The sequence below is a fragment of the Eutrema salsugineum genome, unplaced genomic scaffold (genome assembly GCF_000478725.1).
Source record: "Eutrema salsugineum unplaced genomic scaffold, Eutsalg1_0 scaffold_5, whole genome shotgun sequence".
Classification (NCBI taxonomy): Eukaryota; Viridiplantae; Streptophyta; class Magnoliopsida; order Brassicales; family Brassicaceae; genus Eutrema; species Eutrema salsugineum.
The window spans coordinates 733,664-751,327 of NW_006256612.1; the positions used below are offsets into that span (position 1 = coordinate 733,664).

The window sequence follows — 17,664 nt, forward strand, 5'->3', positions numbered from 1 at the left end:
GGCCGCGGGTGAGCTTTTGACTGACTGTGATGATTTTCCTTCAGTTTATCGATCATATCTGGAGATATAACCGTTGGATTTATCTGATTTCACTTGTATTGGAAAGCTGGTTGTCTCCTCTATCTTGTATCAAAATTTGGAGATGATCGGACGGTGAGAAGGCCTCTGTTTGTTACCAAACTTATGACAGTCTGAATTTATCCAAAATTATGCTTTTTTCTCCCAAGTGCATTCCTTTTGTCAAAATATCCTGAAAACTCTTTTGAGATACTAAAACATAAAAATCATTTAAAAACCTTTAATACTGAGTGAAAACACCTGCATAAGATATTAAAAGTGATCCATAAAAGTGGTCACAATCAGGTGTTATCACATATTTAAAGTTTCAGACTTCTTTTCAGACTTTTTTGCAGACTTCTATTGAAGACTTCTTTTTCAGACTTCTCTTGTGGAATTCTCTGTCAGACTTATTTTTCAGACTTCTCTTGTAGACTTCTCTGTCAGACTTCTTTTTCAGACTGCTCTTACCGCATGTTTCTCTTAACGCAGACCTCTCTTTCCATTTTGCAGAATTTACCCAATCCAATGATCAAGCCAGAATTCCCGCTGCATCTATTCTTAAAAGGCGATGAGCCGTATCCTCTTAAAAACATAGACTACTATAGTGGTGAGTCGAAGCTGATGACTTTCTTAGCGGAAGTACTATGAGAAGATGAATGAGAAGAGATTTGGAATTCCAGACTGGGAGTATTCTTAAAGTTCACTCAACTAGATTTTGATTGGGCATCTAGACTGGTGCATTACATTTTTTAGTATGCAGCTAGTTTGCAACAAAAAATTTGAGATATGGAGCCTCATAGGTTCAACTCTCGTACACTTTTCTTTGAATGAGTTTGAACTTATTACTGGGCTCAATTGCAACTATGTGGAAAAGCTTAAAGATACGAAGGTTGAGGTTACTGATGAAATGCAAGAATTCTGGGAGCAAATGGGAGTAAATCAGGAATTGGGCGTGAGTACTGAAGATTTGATAGAAGCTTGTAATGATTGTGGATCATGGTCTCGTAAGGATCGGTTGAGGATAGGATACCTAAGCATTTATTCTTCTTTTATTGAAGCACGAAAACCATCTTCAGCTACTCGGGTTAGTTTGGCTAGGCTAGTGATGGATTTAGATGCGTTTGAGAATTACCCTTGGGGAAGAGTCGTCTTAAAGAACCTGATTCGGTCGGTGAAAGAGAAAGATATTACGAAGTCGTCGTACACGATTAAAGGTTTTGTACAAATTCTCCAAGTTTGGATTTACTTTTCTCTTCTTGAATTTGCTGCTAGATTTGCTGAACCTATTCCAAACGACCCTACTCCACCACTGCTAGCTTATAAAGGATCCAGAGGGAGAAAGTTTATGAAAGAGAATATGCTGAGACAGGTAAATTTTCAGACTTGTTTATTTTTTAAAGGATGGTGGTTTAAACAGATATTGTTTTCTTTTATATAGACATGTATAAACAACTACGCTGTTAAGGATTTCGAGCAGATGTTTTCAGTCTGGGAAGATGATGATCATGATGAAGAAGATGTGAAAACTGGCAACATTGTGCGAGCAATGTTTGGACACTTTGGCACTCTACCATGGAAATGGGAGAGAAATCATTGGCCTCCAACAGGTGTGACCAAGTCCAATAACGTAAAGTCTGAAGTGGTGGTTGACCTGAAAAGGAGATCGGAATCACTCGGTGATGAAGAAAGTTAGAAGCGGTCTTGGGCAGGCACATATGATGAAGAAGATTCCATGGTTACGATTTTGAAGGATCATTGGAAGATTGCTTCCAGAAGATGATGACTGAGTTGAGTAGTTGTGAATCTCAGATCAAACAACTCAACACAAAACTGGTAGCTATCGAGCAAAATTTAGAAGCCGTTACAGGTGGCCTAAAGAAGGATGTGACTGATGGAGAAGAGTTCAAGTCCGCGGAAAATCCAGAGGATCCGAAACCCTGTGACGAAATTCCGACAGACATAAATCTTGACATTAGGGTTAGTAAAAAACCCCTACAAAGAAATTGAAAGAAACCCCAAAAAAAATATACTTGTTTTCGAATTTGTTTTTACCCTAAACTATGAACCCACTTTTAATACTTTTAAATCTGTCTAAACACATTTTACTACTTTTAAATACGTTTATGCTGATGTTGTTTTGCTGTTATTTGACTTATGGTTGCAGTTGTTGAAATAATTGTACTTGGTTTGGCTTAATGTTTTTGTTGAATCTCTATACTTGCAGAGTAATTTTAAGTCCATGCAAGATGATCAAAATAATGTTCCGAGTGAGAGCGTGAATGATGGTAAGGATGCAAGTGTTGAACCAAGCACCGTCATGGTTGATAAAGACAAATGCGACATTGACTTTGAGGCGTTCCAGCAAGAGAAAGCAGACAAAAGCAAGAAAGCGGCACATTGCACGAGCAAAGAGTGATAGACAGCGGAAGTTGTCTACTTCACAACAGAGTCCTTTCAAAGGCAACAGCACAGCAAAGAAAATCATCCCAAATCGAAGATTGCCAGGGTGTGGATATGATCCATTTGATATGACTTGTGTTAAGCAAAAGCTCAAAGTCCTAACCAATTATCTGAAGCTTGATCCGTAAGTAATAGTTTAGGGTTTATATATCCTTAGTTTTTTTCGTTAACTTAAATTGATGTGGTTTATATTTTTTACAGCAATCATCCCAAATAGATCGAATGGTCTTCACTTGACTGGTACTACATTCTAAGAGTCCCGAAACAATGTTTAGTGGACACTGTAAGTTAAAGTTGCCCTCATTAAAATATTTTGCTTCGCATATTTCATGGACAACTTCAGAAACATTTTTGTTTTTCTTGTAAACGCAGCACATGGAAGCTGGGATTAATCTACTCAGACTACGATTTGCAAAGCATCCTGAGTGGTTTAGGTCCAACAGGATCTGTTTCCTTGATTCACTGTTTGCAGTGATGTGGAGATCAAAGTACAAGGAGTTTAAGTACTACACAGGCAAAGCACCAACTTATTGCAAAAGTGAGAAGACCTGGGGGAACGATTTGGATGACTTGTACTTGATGTTGCACATAATTGACGATCACTGGGTGGCAATGTGGATTTCAATTCCAAACATGCACATTGTCATTTGGGATAGTCATGCAGAAAAGCATGAATCAGACAAAATTATTGAAGCAGTTGTGACTCCAATAGCAGTCTTGGTTCCTTACATACTTCGTGAGTGTGCTTCTGCTGAAGATCGGTTCACTCTTTCATACGATACATTCACTCATTAGCGGGTCAAAGGCTCGAGAATCTCGCAAAACAAGCAAAGCAGTGACTATGTCGTTTATTGTCTGAAGTACCTCGAATGCCATGTCCTTGGGATGCCATTTCCAAAAGCCTTACATAATGCCAATATCAAAAATGTCCGAGACAATATGGCAGCGGAAATATTCTACGAGACTAACATTAACGGTACAGAGAGATATGCGTATCAATGGTTGGATGTATATGAAGGATAATGTATTTCCAACTATTTATATTCTAAATTGTAAGATAAAAGGATTATGGTTGGCACTACAAGAAAACACCCGATTTCAGACGACCATATCCATCGGTAATCTGTTGGAAAATGTCATTCTGGACGGAATTCCGACAAAAAGAAGTCGTCGGGATCAACTCGTCATAAAAACAAATCCGTCGGAATTTCATCGGAAATTTCCGATGAATTACCGAGAACTCCAATTATCCAACAGTTTCCCGTGGACGCATCTTTTCCGATGGATTCCCGATGATGGATATTTTTCGACGGATTCCCGAGGATTATAGTCTCTGACAGATTACCGATGGTTGTTTAAACCGAGGAGTTTCCGATGATCGTTATTTTGTCGGGGGGTTAAATTCCGATGGAATACCGACGAGTTTGACAGTTTTCGTTTCCTAACGGATTTCCAACAGGTACTCATTTCCGACGGATTTTCGACGGTCTTTTTTATTACCGACGATTTTTCGACGGTAAACGGAAAATCAAAATAAAATTAATTTAAAACCTAATATTTAGATAAATAAAATTGTAATTTAATAATTAGTAAAACTGAAATTTATAAATATAATTACAATATTTTAACAATTTTAATATTCAAATAAAAAAAAAACTAAATCTAGGTTTTCGGATTTCCCGTTCCCGAACTTCCAAATCCCGGGAAGTCAGGGGATCTCGCCTTCATCCAATTTGTCATGGTTGCGACCTCCGATTTGGTCGTAGTGAGCTCCGATTTGGTCGTAGTGAGCTCATGTTGTGTAGCGTCCAACGTCTGCTCCAAATCCGCTGCTTTTGCCATGAGCTCTTTGTTTTGCTCGACGATATCTTCGGGATAATAAGAAGAACCGAAAGACTCTTGACTCGAGACAACATTACCTAAACCATGTCGGCGTCCTTTCTTCAATGGAAGTTCATGCACAATTAAAACAATAAGTTTTTAATACCAACAGCAAATCTATACAAAAAAAAATGTAAACAAACAAAAAAAAACTTACTTCGCGAACCAAACGGTTGATTTCCTCGTGCGACAAAAAGACGGGGATGAGGAGTCACCTTGTGACTGTTGACTGCTATCGACGGTCTGCGTCACCTTCTCATATATTTCATTCATTAGAGGATCCTGAATCACATTGCTCCCCTTCTTTGTGTGCACCTTCTTCATCACCTGAAGATGATCTGGACACACTACTCCAGTCTCTCTAGTCTATTAAAAAAAACACTTAAATGTTATAATAAAAAGTGAACAAGTATTGTAAAATCCCAAAAAAGATAGAAGAAAATTTACCATTTAGTCTTCTTGACTCAAGAAGCTAATCGATCCGGAGTTGTGAACATATTGTCCTTTACCTTTTTGGTCAGTCCTTTTGTTTGTGGAATTAGTCTTCGATCTCTTCTCCGTCTCGGGGTTCTCCCAATATGGGATGTAGTGTTCCCAGATAGTAGCATTCAACCCTTTCGGTTTTCCTTTCCCATTCCTCCAATTCTGCTTCCACTCGTACATGTTTTTTTTAGAATTGCCTAGCACACTCAGCAAGAAACAAGCCTTCCACCTTCTCCGTGCGGTTTGGATGCCATGTAAAATTTTGCTGAAAAACAAAAAATAATGTCTGAAATAATACTAAATTAAAAAAAAAAATTGAGTATTGAATAAATTGTTTGAAACTTACCGCAAACTGTTTGAACCATATGTTTTTCTCTTCGATAGAGATGTCAGAAAACTTCTTGTACGGTTTCTTGAGGATTGAATGCAGCATTCTCAAAACGCATTTGCCAATCCTGTTGTTCGAATATCCAAACCTTTAAACAAAATCTTGTTATTTTTATAAACATATTATCAAAAGAATAAAACGATAAAAAAATTTATTACCAAGTCGCATTTCTTTGCCGAAGTGGATCAAGCGGTGTGCATAACTCTCGTCCGGGCTCACCGAGTAAATTGTTAATACTCGTGTAGAATGCATCATATGATGGAGGAGCCGAGAAAAACTCTCCGGAACCGCGGAAATCTCTGGGATATCATCCAACTCCGGAAACTCCGAATTATCATTAGACTCCGTGATATGCGTATCCGTATGAGTCCTCGACCAAAAGCTCTCATTGGTACGTCGTCGTCGGGATTGAGATGACGTACCAGATATATAACCTTGGTATTCTCGGTACTGATCCCTTTAATAAAAAAAAATTATCTAAAGTTAAAAAAACATATAAATTGTAAAAAAAGACATTAAGAACAATTTTTTTAAAGAAAACTTTAATGTTTTAAGAAACATTTTTGAAAATTATCCAAAAATAAGTCCAAAAAAGTAATAACAAAATTTTGTTATAACAACAGTAAATGTGTTTTAAAAACAAATACATTATCTATCCAAAAATCAATTTAAATAAAATTTATAACAATTTTTATTTCTTATCTACAATAATAGGAGAACACGTTATCTTTTATTGATAAAATTTCTAAAAAAAACTATTCGAAATGATAAATAATTTCTTGTGAATATATTTGTTAGAACTAGGTTCTTGTATATATAGTATTTTACAAAAATTAGCAAATCAATTTTTTTGTTGACAAAAGTAATAATTTTAGAAATCAAATAATTTTACATATCTAACAAATCTAATAATTTTCCAAACTAAAAATTTTACAAACAAATTAACCACAATTATAATCTAACAATTCTAATTTTTTCTTACAAATCTACACTTATCAAATCTAACAACTCCTAACAAATCTCCTTAAATCTAACAAATTATACTAAATCTAAGAATTTCCATAAATCTAACAAATAACTCATAAATCTGGTTTTAAACAAACAAAAATCAAAGAAATCTGGTACTTAGGCCGGCGAACAGGGGCGGTGGAACAGGAGGAGAGACGGCGGCCACCGGCAGAGCAGGAGCGGCGGAGCAAGAGCTGCACAGGAAAAAAAAATTCAGAATACCAGAGAAGGGAAGAGAAAGGAGGAGAAGAGAAGAAAAGAAGAGAGGAAGAGGAGGAACTTACCAGGAGCAGGCGGCCCAGATCTGAGGAGAAGAGGTGGATCGATGGAGGAGATGAAAAACTCGGCGATGTTGTCGAGAAATGGAAGAAGAAGATAGGTTTAGAGAATAAAATTGTTAAGTCCACATTTATATCCAGTTTCCGATGTAGAAGTGGTCGGAATTCCGTCGAGACCCACTAAAAAAACCAAATTTTTCATTTGGCAGTTCCATTTCTCGGGTTAATTTTTAGAATCCGTCAGAAATCCGTCGAGAATTCTGACCGATTTCGATGGAAAATTAAAAATTCTGGTATTTAATTGTTCAGTTAACATCTGGATACATGTGTTGACCTACGATTATTAAACTTTCCGTCGAAAATCCATCGAGAATCACGACGGATTTCAGACGATTTAGAGTTTAGGGTATGAAAAATTGAAACTAAATTGAGACTTGGCTTTAAAAGAACATTCTTATATCCATATAACAACATTTAACATATAATTCAACATAAAACAAAACTTATGTTAATTTTTAAAAATCGAATAATCATCACATGTAACCCTTCATAAATGTATGTATTACTTACTTAGAACTTTAGGGTTTGGTTTAGGGATTTGATTAAATGATGAAAACAATCTTATATGCATATAATAATATTTAATTTATAGAATTAATTAATTATAAATGATAAGCTACTAGCTAGTTATTAAATTTACCTACGATAGCTTCATGAATGTTTTTAGGTAGAAGACCGGCGAAGGCAAATGGAAAGGAGGTGTTGCATAAAAACATGGCAATCATGACTCTTCATCCCACACAACTTACCTTCTCCACTATCAACGCAATTAAGTAGGTTAGATGCATATCCATCAGGGAATTTAAATTTTTTCTTAATTCAGTCGAATAATTCTTCTTTTGAAAGCGCATTTAATCGAAAAGCTGGGGGCAATGATTTTCCATTTGCCATAATATGCAGTTTTTTACGAGAGCAAATATCAGATAAGTCTAATCTTGCTTTCAGATTATCTTTGGTCTTCCCTTGCACATTAAGTACAGTATTCATGATGTTGTCAAAAAAGTTTTTCTCAGTGTGCATCACATCTAAATTATGCCGAAGTATATGGTCTTTCCAATATGGCAAATTAAAGAAAATACTCTTCTTATTCCAATTGTGGTGCTCTCCACATCCTTGAACAGGAACATGACCATTCCCACCACATGAAACCGTCTTCTCAGCATCAAAATCTCTTAATTGTCGGATTATATCTAAACTTGTAGGCTCTGGAGGTGGAGCATCATAAATATTTTTATTCTTCCTAAACAGTGTCGTGCTCCTTCGATATGGATGATCAGGGGGTAGAAACCATCGATGGCAATCAAACCAAGAAGTTTTTCGACCCTGTCGTAATTGGAATGCATCAATGTTATCTTGACAGTACGGACATGCTAATCTTCCGTGAGTGGATCATCCAGATAGTATACCATATGCCGGAAAATCATTTATCGTCCACATAAGAACCGCTTCCATTACAAAATTATGTTTTAGAGAAACATCATACGCTTCAATGCCATATTTCCATAACAGCTTCAACTCATAAATTAGTGGCTGTTAGAAAATATCAAGAGATGTCTTGGGGTGATCTGGTCAGGAATGAGTATTGTAAGAAACAAAAACTCTCGTTTCATGCCCAAACTAGGTGGCAAATTATAAGGTGTGAAAATTACTGGCCACAAAGAATATTGCTGCTCATGCTTGCCAAAAGGGTTGAATCCATCCGTAGATAACCCAAGGTAGACATTCCTTGGCTCAGACACAAAACTTGGATAGAGCTCTTGAAATGTTTCCACACTTCTGCATCTGAAGGATGCAATCTTTCCATATGAGTTGTGTTGTGCATGCCATCTCATTGGAGCTGCTGTTCGCTCTGATTGATATAACCTTTTCAGCCTCTCTTTTATTGGCAAAAATCACATCCTTTTATGTGGAACATGTACTCTGCTACTTGTTTCCTGATATCACGGTTTATGACGAAATTTGCACTTTAAACAATGCCCGTTGTTCCTCCAGAATATTATACAATTGTCGATGCAGACATCTATCATTTCATACGGTAATCCAAGGCCACTTACAAATTTCTGAATCTCGTAATATGAAGCCTGTGAGATATTATCTTCAGGTAAAATATCTTTAACAAAATCAGCTATTGCATCCACACAATCTTCAGCCAGATTAAAATTCGTCTTGATAGTCATCAACCTGCTTGCGGTTGATAAAGGCGATATACCCTCTCTACATCCTCCATATAAAGGTTGTTTAGCTGCATCTAGCATAACAAAAACCTATGGGCTTCTATATTAGGTTCTTCTGTTCTATTACCATCCTGAATATACGATGCTACATTTTCTTGAAATGCGTCATCTACCATCTGAACAGTACTACCTACGTTTACATCATTCACCATCTCAACTTATGGAGTTGGTTCTTCTATCACACCAGAAACACTGCTATAATAATTTACCATTGATTCAGTTTCTCCGTGCATATACCAAATCTTGTATTCTGGCATAAATCCATAGTCCTCTAACAGAGTTTACTCTGCTATTGCGACATGTAAGACAAGGACAATAGAATTTACTATTTCAAGATCTCTCACTATTCTTTGTCGCAAAGGTTATAAATTCTTCAACACCGCTCGCATACTCATCGGTTAGATTTCCTGATGTTGGATCAAGACGGGGTTTATCCATCCATGATCGAAAATAATTATATGTGTTTGGGTTTGAAGAAGACATGTTCTTTTACCCTTGATTTGTATGTTGTGAATGATAATGAGGAGGTATTTATAGAAAAATCTGACTTCATTTCTGAGCGAATTCCGACAGATTTCCGACGAAACTTTGAAACAGCTAGAAATTGCTAGTTCAACGGATACAACAACGGCTATACAATTCTGTCGGAAATCCGTCAGAAATGTTGAAAATTCAAAAATTATACAATTCTATCGGAAATCCGTCAGAAATTTTCCGACAGATTTTCCACTAAACCTTTAAACCCGACCATTTCAATATTTCGTTGGAAATTGGTCGGGAATCTTGACCGATTTCCGTCCAACTTTATTTTGTCGGTATTTTTCAGTTTTTCGTCGGGATTCCGTCGGTATTTCCCGACGGTTTATATTCCGTCGGAAATTCCATCAGGAATCGTAGTGTTTTCTTGTAGTGTGGGTGTGGTATGGTTGTAAGTTTTTGGTTAACCTACCACTATTGTTGTTTAGTTGTAAGTTAGTATGGTTTAGGTTTGTTGTAATATTGTAAACGGTGGTGTGGTATGGTTGTAAGTTTTTGTTAACCTATCACTTATAATGATCTGATATAGCTTTTGTGTTAGATTAAACGCATTCACTGTTTAGTTGAACAAGTTCATTAAACAAGAATGAGTTTTATAGAAATCGCATAGCTTAGAAAACAAATTTAGAAGTACTTAATAAGAACATATTCAGTATGCATTAGCATACTTCTTTTGAAAAGTTCTTGCGTAGACTTTTGGAGTAGACTTAAACAGCAAACATTTTTCTGTTATCCAATCTTCTATGCCTACAAAAAAACATAGAAACTTAACTTCTAACTAAGCAATATAACTCAAATAACATTAAACAATAAATATATTAGAGTACTTCAAACTTACATAATCCAGTCTAGTATGACCCGGTTGTTGACATTTCGAACAACAGTATTGCTTGTGGATCTTTCACGATTTGCTTTGTTTAAGCCTTGAAATCTCAAGCCAAATTTTCTACATTGCCTTCTTCTGCATACCTATATTAAGTTGGACTAGAGTTAGACATTGCATTGCTTCCTCGGTTTTGATACCAGAGCTCGCAGGATATATATTGTACGAGTATGCTGCATACAAGTAATCCTTGGAGTATGTCGGGCATACAAGAGTTGTCAGATGCATATGCCTTTCTTCTGAACGACAATAACATAAGAACAAGGTACTTTCTCAATATTATACAGACAACACACACTTTTGATATCAAAGTCAACAACACAATCTCGTGTTGATTTGCCAACCATAGATACCTTCTAGCGGTAAATTATCAGCATAATGTGAACGAATTGCCAACAAATATTCAACTCCCGAGTATGGATGGTTTGAAGACTCAAAGCATCTTCCCGCCTTTTACAAAACAAGTTTGCTAGCTTCTCACGTATGTAGTCCAACAATAATACTATAGGAAATCTCCGTGCTCGTTTAAGAACAGAATTGATAGACTCTGCAATATTGCTCGTCTTTATGTTGTATCTATCACCCGGAAAGTGAACTTGTGACCACACCTTAACGTCTGCCTCCTCCAAGTATGTTCCAAGCTCATGTTTTATATGCCGTATCTCGTCCATGTACCGGTTAAAGTCATAAACCGTATACGCAAAGCCAACGCATTTGACCAAGTACATAAGATGTTTTCCCTTAAACTTGGTGACTATGTTGTGGTGCAGATGATAATAACATATCCCTCATGTTAACCATGGTAAAACCGTCTCACATGCCTTCTTAATGGAATTGTGTCTGTCTGAAACTATCACCAAAGGAAATTTGTCGTGCAATTTGTGAAAAACAATTCCTATGCACGATCATTCTCAGTGTCTACTATCCCAATGCTAGTGGAAATATCTGGAAATTATCATCTTACGCCGTTGCCACTAGCAGAGTCCCTTCATACTTCCCAGTCAGATGTCACCCATCAACCACGATAACCCGTCTGATATATTAAAAACCAGCTATCGAAGCTCTGAAAGCTATGAATAGATATTTAAATATATTATGGTTGTCATGTTCAAGGGCGGTAATAGATATTTAAATATAACCCGGGATTGGCTTCTGCGATTTGATGCAAATAAGAATGTAAATTCTCATATCCATATTCTAGGGTTCCCCTCACATATTCTTGTGCATACATCAATGCTCTATACGAAATTGTATAATCTAGATTCATACCAAACATCACCTTCATTAAAATCTTTGATGTGTTGTGCAGTAATTCCATCAATTATTCTCACACGCTCTATAAATAACTTCTCAATGTATCTTGGAGTAGTATGCTTTCGGTTAGCCAACCGGTCTGAAACAGAACATGTATGAGTTTTTACATACTTTGTCACCCAAAACGTCGTTGCTTCGTTCTTTATAGCTGCTCTAACTCTCTATTGACATCATTTCACAGCACATTTAGACACAAACAAACGTTTTGATGACTTATCAGATCTGAATGCGAAATTTAACATAACCGCCGTCAACCTTATCTCTGATATCAGCTCATCCTTGCTAGCAAAACTTCTGTTGACTTTGATTTTGTAAATCCAGGTTCTTTCATATCCTTGTTGAGGAACTGAAACCTCATCATCAATCCACTCACCCTCTGAATGAGAATCTGAACCTCATCCTTCACTTTCCCATATTGTCTGTAGTCCTAATCTTCAGACAATGTATCGTCTTCCTCTTTTACTGGTTCGTCTTTGATGTTGTCATTGATCATCAGCACACCATCAACATTTTCGTCCTCACTTTCTTATGCAGTTTCACTTTCTGCTGCAATCTCATTCCCATCGCCACCAGCACCCCATCACATATATCCACATGATCATTACGAGTAGATACACAAAGATGTATAACATGCATCCTAGTAAACTCAATCAAGCTCTGTACTTGTCTATCATTTGTGATATGCATAGGAGAGGTATCTGGAGCCATTTTTGTAACATTGAATCTGGTAATACATAAGTGATCGACACCAAGTCAGTATTCTTCTCCAGCATATAATCATCTAGAGCCATAGCCATGAGTTCTTCATGTGTACAACCATCATTCAAGAAGAATATCATCCCTCCTTTGTGATTATCCACCACAAAATCCCACGACTGAGCACCCATAACCCATTCTCCAAATACAACAGACAATTGAATCAACATCGATCTGTGAAAAATGTTAAACTCCATTAGAAACCGTGTTCTGAAATAACTGCAGGAAGACTTCTTTAGAAGTCTGCAGTAATCCGCTAAAAGCCTAAACATCCAAGAAAATTCATTACTTTGTCAAACTTATATGGATGCAACACAAAAAATAAATAAACATGTCAAAAAAAAAACATTTTTAACAGTAACAATTATGCCAAAAACGAATTAAAAAAAAATTAGACATACTTCATATGCAGTCAGCTTCGATGTGTTAATACATAATCACAGACTTCGTATGCAGACTTTTTATGAAGTCTGCTTAAATGTGATAATTACCATTTAAAACAAGAAAATTAATAACTTTATAATTATAACACATAAACACACCAAACTCATACAGATGCAAGAACCATACCGAACATGCAAGTAAAAATAATAAAAATTAAAAAACATTACACATATTTTAGAAAATGCATTTTAAAAAAAAATCAAAAAGCAGATATCCGATCAAAGTCCACTGGGAAAATTTCGTATCGAAGTCTTAAAAAAGGACTACTTTTGCAATTGACCAAAAGTTTGACTTTTTAGTAGCAGATTTTTTTTTTTGCAGTCAATGGTATGCAAGAGTTATTTTTGCAATTGACTAAAAGTTTGACTTTTAGAATAGATTTCTTAAGAAGTCTGCTGACGGATAAAGGAAGTTTACTATAATAAAGAAGTCTGCCTACGAAGTCTGCTCTACTAACAAAGTCTACTCGAAGTTATTTTTGCATTTGACCAAATGTTGACATTCAAAGCAGACTTTTAAAGAACTTATTTACTTGTAGGTCAGATTTACATTTGACCAAATCTTATTACAATTGATAGCAGACTTCTTATGAAGTGTGCTAGGTTTTTTTTTTTGTTTGTTGCAGACTTCTAAAAAAAGTCTGAAATAAAAGTTAAAAGTAGTCAACATCTCAATCAATTGCAAAAATAACCTCCCGAGTCAAACAACAAAATCTTAGACTTTTAAGGAAGTCTGCAATAAAAGTCAAAAGTTTGACAATTTGTTTGGTCAAATGCAAAAACATCCTCGCTTTTACGGAGACTGCATTTGAAGTCTATATGAATAGTTTTTTAATTTTCAAAGGACAATTGTCAGACTTCCAAAGAAGTCTACTTTCAAAAATATCAAAAAGTTCAATTACAAATCTAACATCTGTTTTGACTAACAGACTATAAATGAAGTCTACTTTTACGAAACAGAGCTAAATGTTAAAGAAAATGAAGTAGATGTTTACCTACTTCTAATTTGAACTCGATTAGCTTCTACATACACCCATAATTTTGTATTGCACCGATAGCAAACTAGCTAAGTCGTTGTTATACAAGAAACTCCAAAAATCGATGATTTGTGAAATTGGAACTTATGAAAACGTGCATGAAAGAGTTTTTAAGATGAAATTGGAGAGAAATGTGGAGATAAATTGAAGTTATGAGCGACACAATAAGCATTTAGAGCTTCAAAATTGGTTGGAGAAATAGTAAGAACTTCAAAAGTGGTTGGTAATGGTGGCTGGCAATATTGAAGAATATGACATTTTCATGAATAACTAATATATTTTAGGATGATTGTGTCTTTTTGGTATTTGTTAAAAATAACGAAAATTTAATACATATTGACATTTTCATAAATATGTATATGGCTGTGAGAAGATAGTAGGGAAAAAGTGGTATTTATTGAAGAAATAGAAAAAAAAGATTATCTTTGCATTTAGCTTCAAATTATAGGTCATTTATGAAAATAACTCAAAAATTAAAATTAGTTTTTGTTTCAAACATATCATTATTAACAAAAATGGTTTCTTGTATAAGAGACATGCCTCCTTAGTTGTATTATGCATATTGTTTTATCATTTTTTAAATTATAGTTAGGTAGATGATAAACTAATATTTTTTAATTTATGTGCCAATACCTAAAACATCACTGAAACATAAAAATATATATTTAGTCTAAATTACCTATAATGACATAATTAAAATTGTCTTAAATTTTTAGCATTTTCATAAAAACAGAAACAAAAAGTTATTTTTTTAAAAAAATCTCATTATAGATATAATAATTAACATTTATTTTTAAATAATGTTTCTTCAATTAATAATGATTGTTATTAATATGTTCATGTGGGCTCCAACGTGCCCAATAATTGAGAAACATTATTTAAATTAATATTCTTTATTTTATCATGTGTTCATTAAAAGAAACTAACGTGCCATAACGTGCCATCAAATAGTAAAATATTATGATGAAGAAGCCAAGACGAAGAAGACGTCTAATCTGATCTTCCTTCTCTCTCACTCCACATCTCTCTGTGTTTCTTTGTTTTCCCACTTCTCTCAACGACCAAAAATTTCCCATTCTGTATACTTAAGAAGTAAAACAAGAAAATACAGAAAGAGAAAACCCATAAAAACAATGTCTACAAGTTCTATAACTCTCTTGACCCTCTTGGTGTTACTAATTTCTTTGTCTCTTGGTGTCGTGACTTCAACAAAGTCGCAGCGGAATGAAGCGGAGGTGCAGAAGATGTACGAGCAATGGATTGTGGAGAATGGGAAGAACTATAATGGTCTTGGAGAGAAGGAGAGGCGGTTTAAGGTCTTTAAAGATAACTTGAAGCGCATTGAAGAACACAATTCGGATCCGAACCGGAGTTACGAACGCGGGTTGAACCAGTTCTCGGACCTGACTGCTGATGAGTTTCGAGCTAATTACTTAGGAGGGAAGATGGAAGGAACAAGCGTATCAGATGTAGCGGAAAGGTATCGGTACATGGAAGGAGATATTTTGCCTGATGAAGTCGATTGGAGAGAGGGAGGAGCAGTTGTTCCACGAGTTAAAAAACAAGGAGACTGTGGTATGATTTCCAATTTTTCTAAAATCCATTTTATTGTCCAACAATCAAGATGTTACAAAAGTAATTTTCCTAAAAAATAGTGAAATTAGTTTATTACGGTTTTAACCAATTCTCAATGAAAAACAGAAAACCAAAGACCCAAAATCAAAAACTAAAAACTATTCAATCATTTTTCTTAGCATTATTTGATTGGATTGTGATTGCGGGTGAGATTGGTGGTTAGACCTTTATTGTTTGTAGATTCCACTAGGAATTTTTGTAATTTGTTTTCTTTCTAAAATCAATTTTATTATCCAATCAAGATGTAGAAAAGGTAGTTTTTCTAAAAATTAGGGGACAAGTTTGTAAAAGTTTTCACTAATTCTTAGTGAAAACAAAAAACCCAAGAACCAAAAACTAAAAACCAAAATCCAAAAACTATTCAAACAATCATGGCCTTAATAAATAGGAAGTTGTTGGGCGTTTGCGGCTACGGCAGCTGTGGAAGGTATAAACCAGATCACAACCGGAGAATTGATATCTTTATCGGAACAAGAACTCATTGACTGCGATAGAGGGAACGGCAACTTTGGATGTGTTGGAGGTGGAGCAGTATGGGCTTTTGAGTTCATTGTAAGAAACGGTGGTATAGTAACAGATGAAGTTTATCCTTATGTTGGCAATACTAGTGCCGCATGCAAGGCCATTGAGGTTTGTAAAACCAACATACGAGTATATTATTGACATTTTTTTTTTTCGTAGTTTTGATTGTGGTTTCAATTTGGTAACTTATATGTTCTTTAATCTTTGTTTTCAACCCACAGATGCCTACCACTCGTTTTGTTACTATTGATGGTCATGAGGTTGTTCCTGAAAAAGATGAGATGTCTTTGATGAAAGCTGTTGCTCATCAACCTGTTAGTGTTATGATATCAGCAGCAAACATGAGCGACTACACATCTGTAATTCCAATTGACACTATAACCAAAATGCTTTGATATTCTTTTTAAAACTTAATACTAAGTTGTGATCAAGTTTTGTTTTTCTTGTGTTCTTCCTCAGGGTGTGTATAAAGGACCATGTAGTAATTTGTGGGGAGACCACAATGTGCTAATCGTTGGGTATGGAACATCATCAGAAGAAGGAGACTATTGGCTTATTCGTAATTCATGGGGACCAGAATGGGGAGAAGGTGGATACCTTAGGCTCCAACGTAACTTTCATGAATCAACCGGGAAATGTGCAGTCGCAGTAGCGCCTGTATACCCAATCAAGTCGAGCTCGTCATCTAATTTGTTGTCTCCAAGTGTGTTTAAATTGCTTCTTTTATTTGTTTTTAAGTTAGTTAGTTTAACCTTGCTTTGAGATAGACTTTCATCGATGTTCGAGCTCCATTAATCTTCTCCGTTTCGGCTGTATAAGCAGAATCGTTTGTTGTTTGTTGTTCGTTGGTTTTAGTATTAGTAAAGAAAACGAGAATCGTCTCAAACCTCTTGCTTGAACTAAGGTATCATTTTAGCTCCACGAGATCTTTTCGACGAGAACAGCAAGGTTCTTTAAAATCATTAGCTTTCTTGTCACGCTTTAAGTTGATGCAACATTTAGTCCATCCTCTCAAGGGGGAGTGGGGGGTTGACGTTAAATCTCAAGATAGCTTGAAAAGATGGGTGGGTAGACAAACCACTATGATATTATGACGGGAGGAGAAGCTATGCAACTACTTAAGATGTTAACATTGATACGAGATTTTCCTAGAAGTTCTCAATTTCTGAAGAAACTTTAAGTTTCTAGGCCGATATAATAATTACTTCATACCGTATAAGTCCCGCATGAATTGGCTCAATGTCCTCACAGTTGCATCACTTGAGAGGTTAGTGGATGGTTTTCAGAGCCAACCTATGAGTTCTTATAGCCCTCACATGCTTCTATCTTTCTTTGAGCTTAATATGTATCTAATTTCAACACCAAGCCATTCTTAACTAATACAATATATGTAGTTTATCATCAATTTTAAATTATGTTTTACTATCAATTTATCATACGCAAACAAACTTCACTGTTATATTATTTCATAATGCATAATCTATTGAAATTATCGTAAACATCTAGATCAATACATTGTTTTATATTCATGTTTTCACCAATAGCTAGTTCTTAATAATCGATTGTTCTCACTTATAGCGTGGGTTATATCTTATTTCTTGTAATGAATACATAAACAAAAGAACATTTTTAAATAATGTTTCTCATTTGTTATGTGTTCGTCTGGGCTCTAATGTGCCAATCCA

The 17,664-nt window shown here is 35.5% G+C and overlaps 2 protein-coding genes across 2 annotated transcripts; both read left to right on the plus strand.

The window, feature by feature from the left end:
* The first annotated feature begins 814 nt into the window (after positions 1 to 814).
* LOC112084186 lies at positions 815 to 2,476 on the plus strand. Its single transcript, XM_024153425.1, has 4 exons — positions 815 to 1,429; positions 1,499 to 1,748; positions 1,811 to 2,037; positions 2,285 to 2,476. Exons 1-4 carry the CDS (start codon positions 815 to 817, stop codon positions 2,474 to 2,476), a joined length of 1,284 nt encoding a protein of 427 aa, XP_024009193.1.
* Positions 2,477 to 14,937: 12,461 nt separating this feature from the next.
* Positions 14,938 to 16,845, plus strand: LOC18991645 (probable cysteine protease RDL3). The gene is made up of 4 exons (XM_024152938.1): positions 14,938 to 15,397; positions 15,846 to 16,087; positions 16,201 to 16,338; positions 16,439 to 16,845. Exons 1-4 carry the CDS (start codon positions 14,956 to 14,958, stop codon positions 16,739 to 16,741), a joined length of 1,125 nt encoding a protein of 374 aa, XP_024008706.1. The 5' UTR covers positions 14,938 to 14,955; the 3' UTR covers positions 16,742 to 16,845.
* Positions 16,846 to 17,664: the final 819 nt, after the last annotated feature.

Bases quoted from the DNA above. Each gene is read 5' to 3' on its own strand.
- LOC18991645 (XM_024152938.1), top strand. From the start codon at position 14,956: ATGTCTACAAGTTCTATAACTCTCTTGACCCTCTTGGTGTTACTAATT. The intron at 15,398-15,845 runs GTATGATTTCCA...CTTAATAAATAG, and splicing joins TAAAAAACAAGGAGACTGTG to GAAGTTGTTGGGCGTTTGCG. The intron at 16,088-16,200 runs GTTTGTAAAACC...TTCAACCCACAG, and splicing joins CCGCATGCAAGGCCATTGAG to ATGCCTACCACTCGTTTTGT.
- LOC112084186 (XM_024153425.1), top strand. From the start codon at position 815: ATGCAGCTAGTTTGCAACAAAAAATTTGAGATATGGAGCCTCATAGGT. The intron at 1,430-1,498 runs GTAAATTTTCAG...TCTTTTATATAG, and splicing joins AAGAGAATATGCTGAGACAG to ACATGTATAAACAACTACGC. The intron at 1,749-1,810 runs GTTAGAAGCGGT...ACGATTTTGAAG, and splicing joins ATCACTCGGTGATGAAGAAA to GATCATTGGAAGATTGCTTC.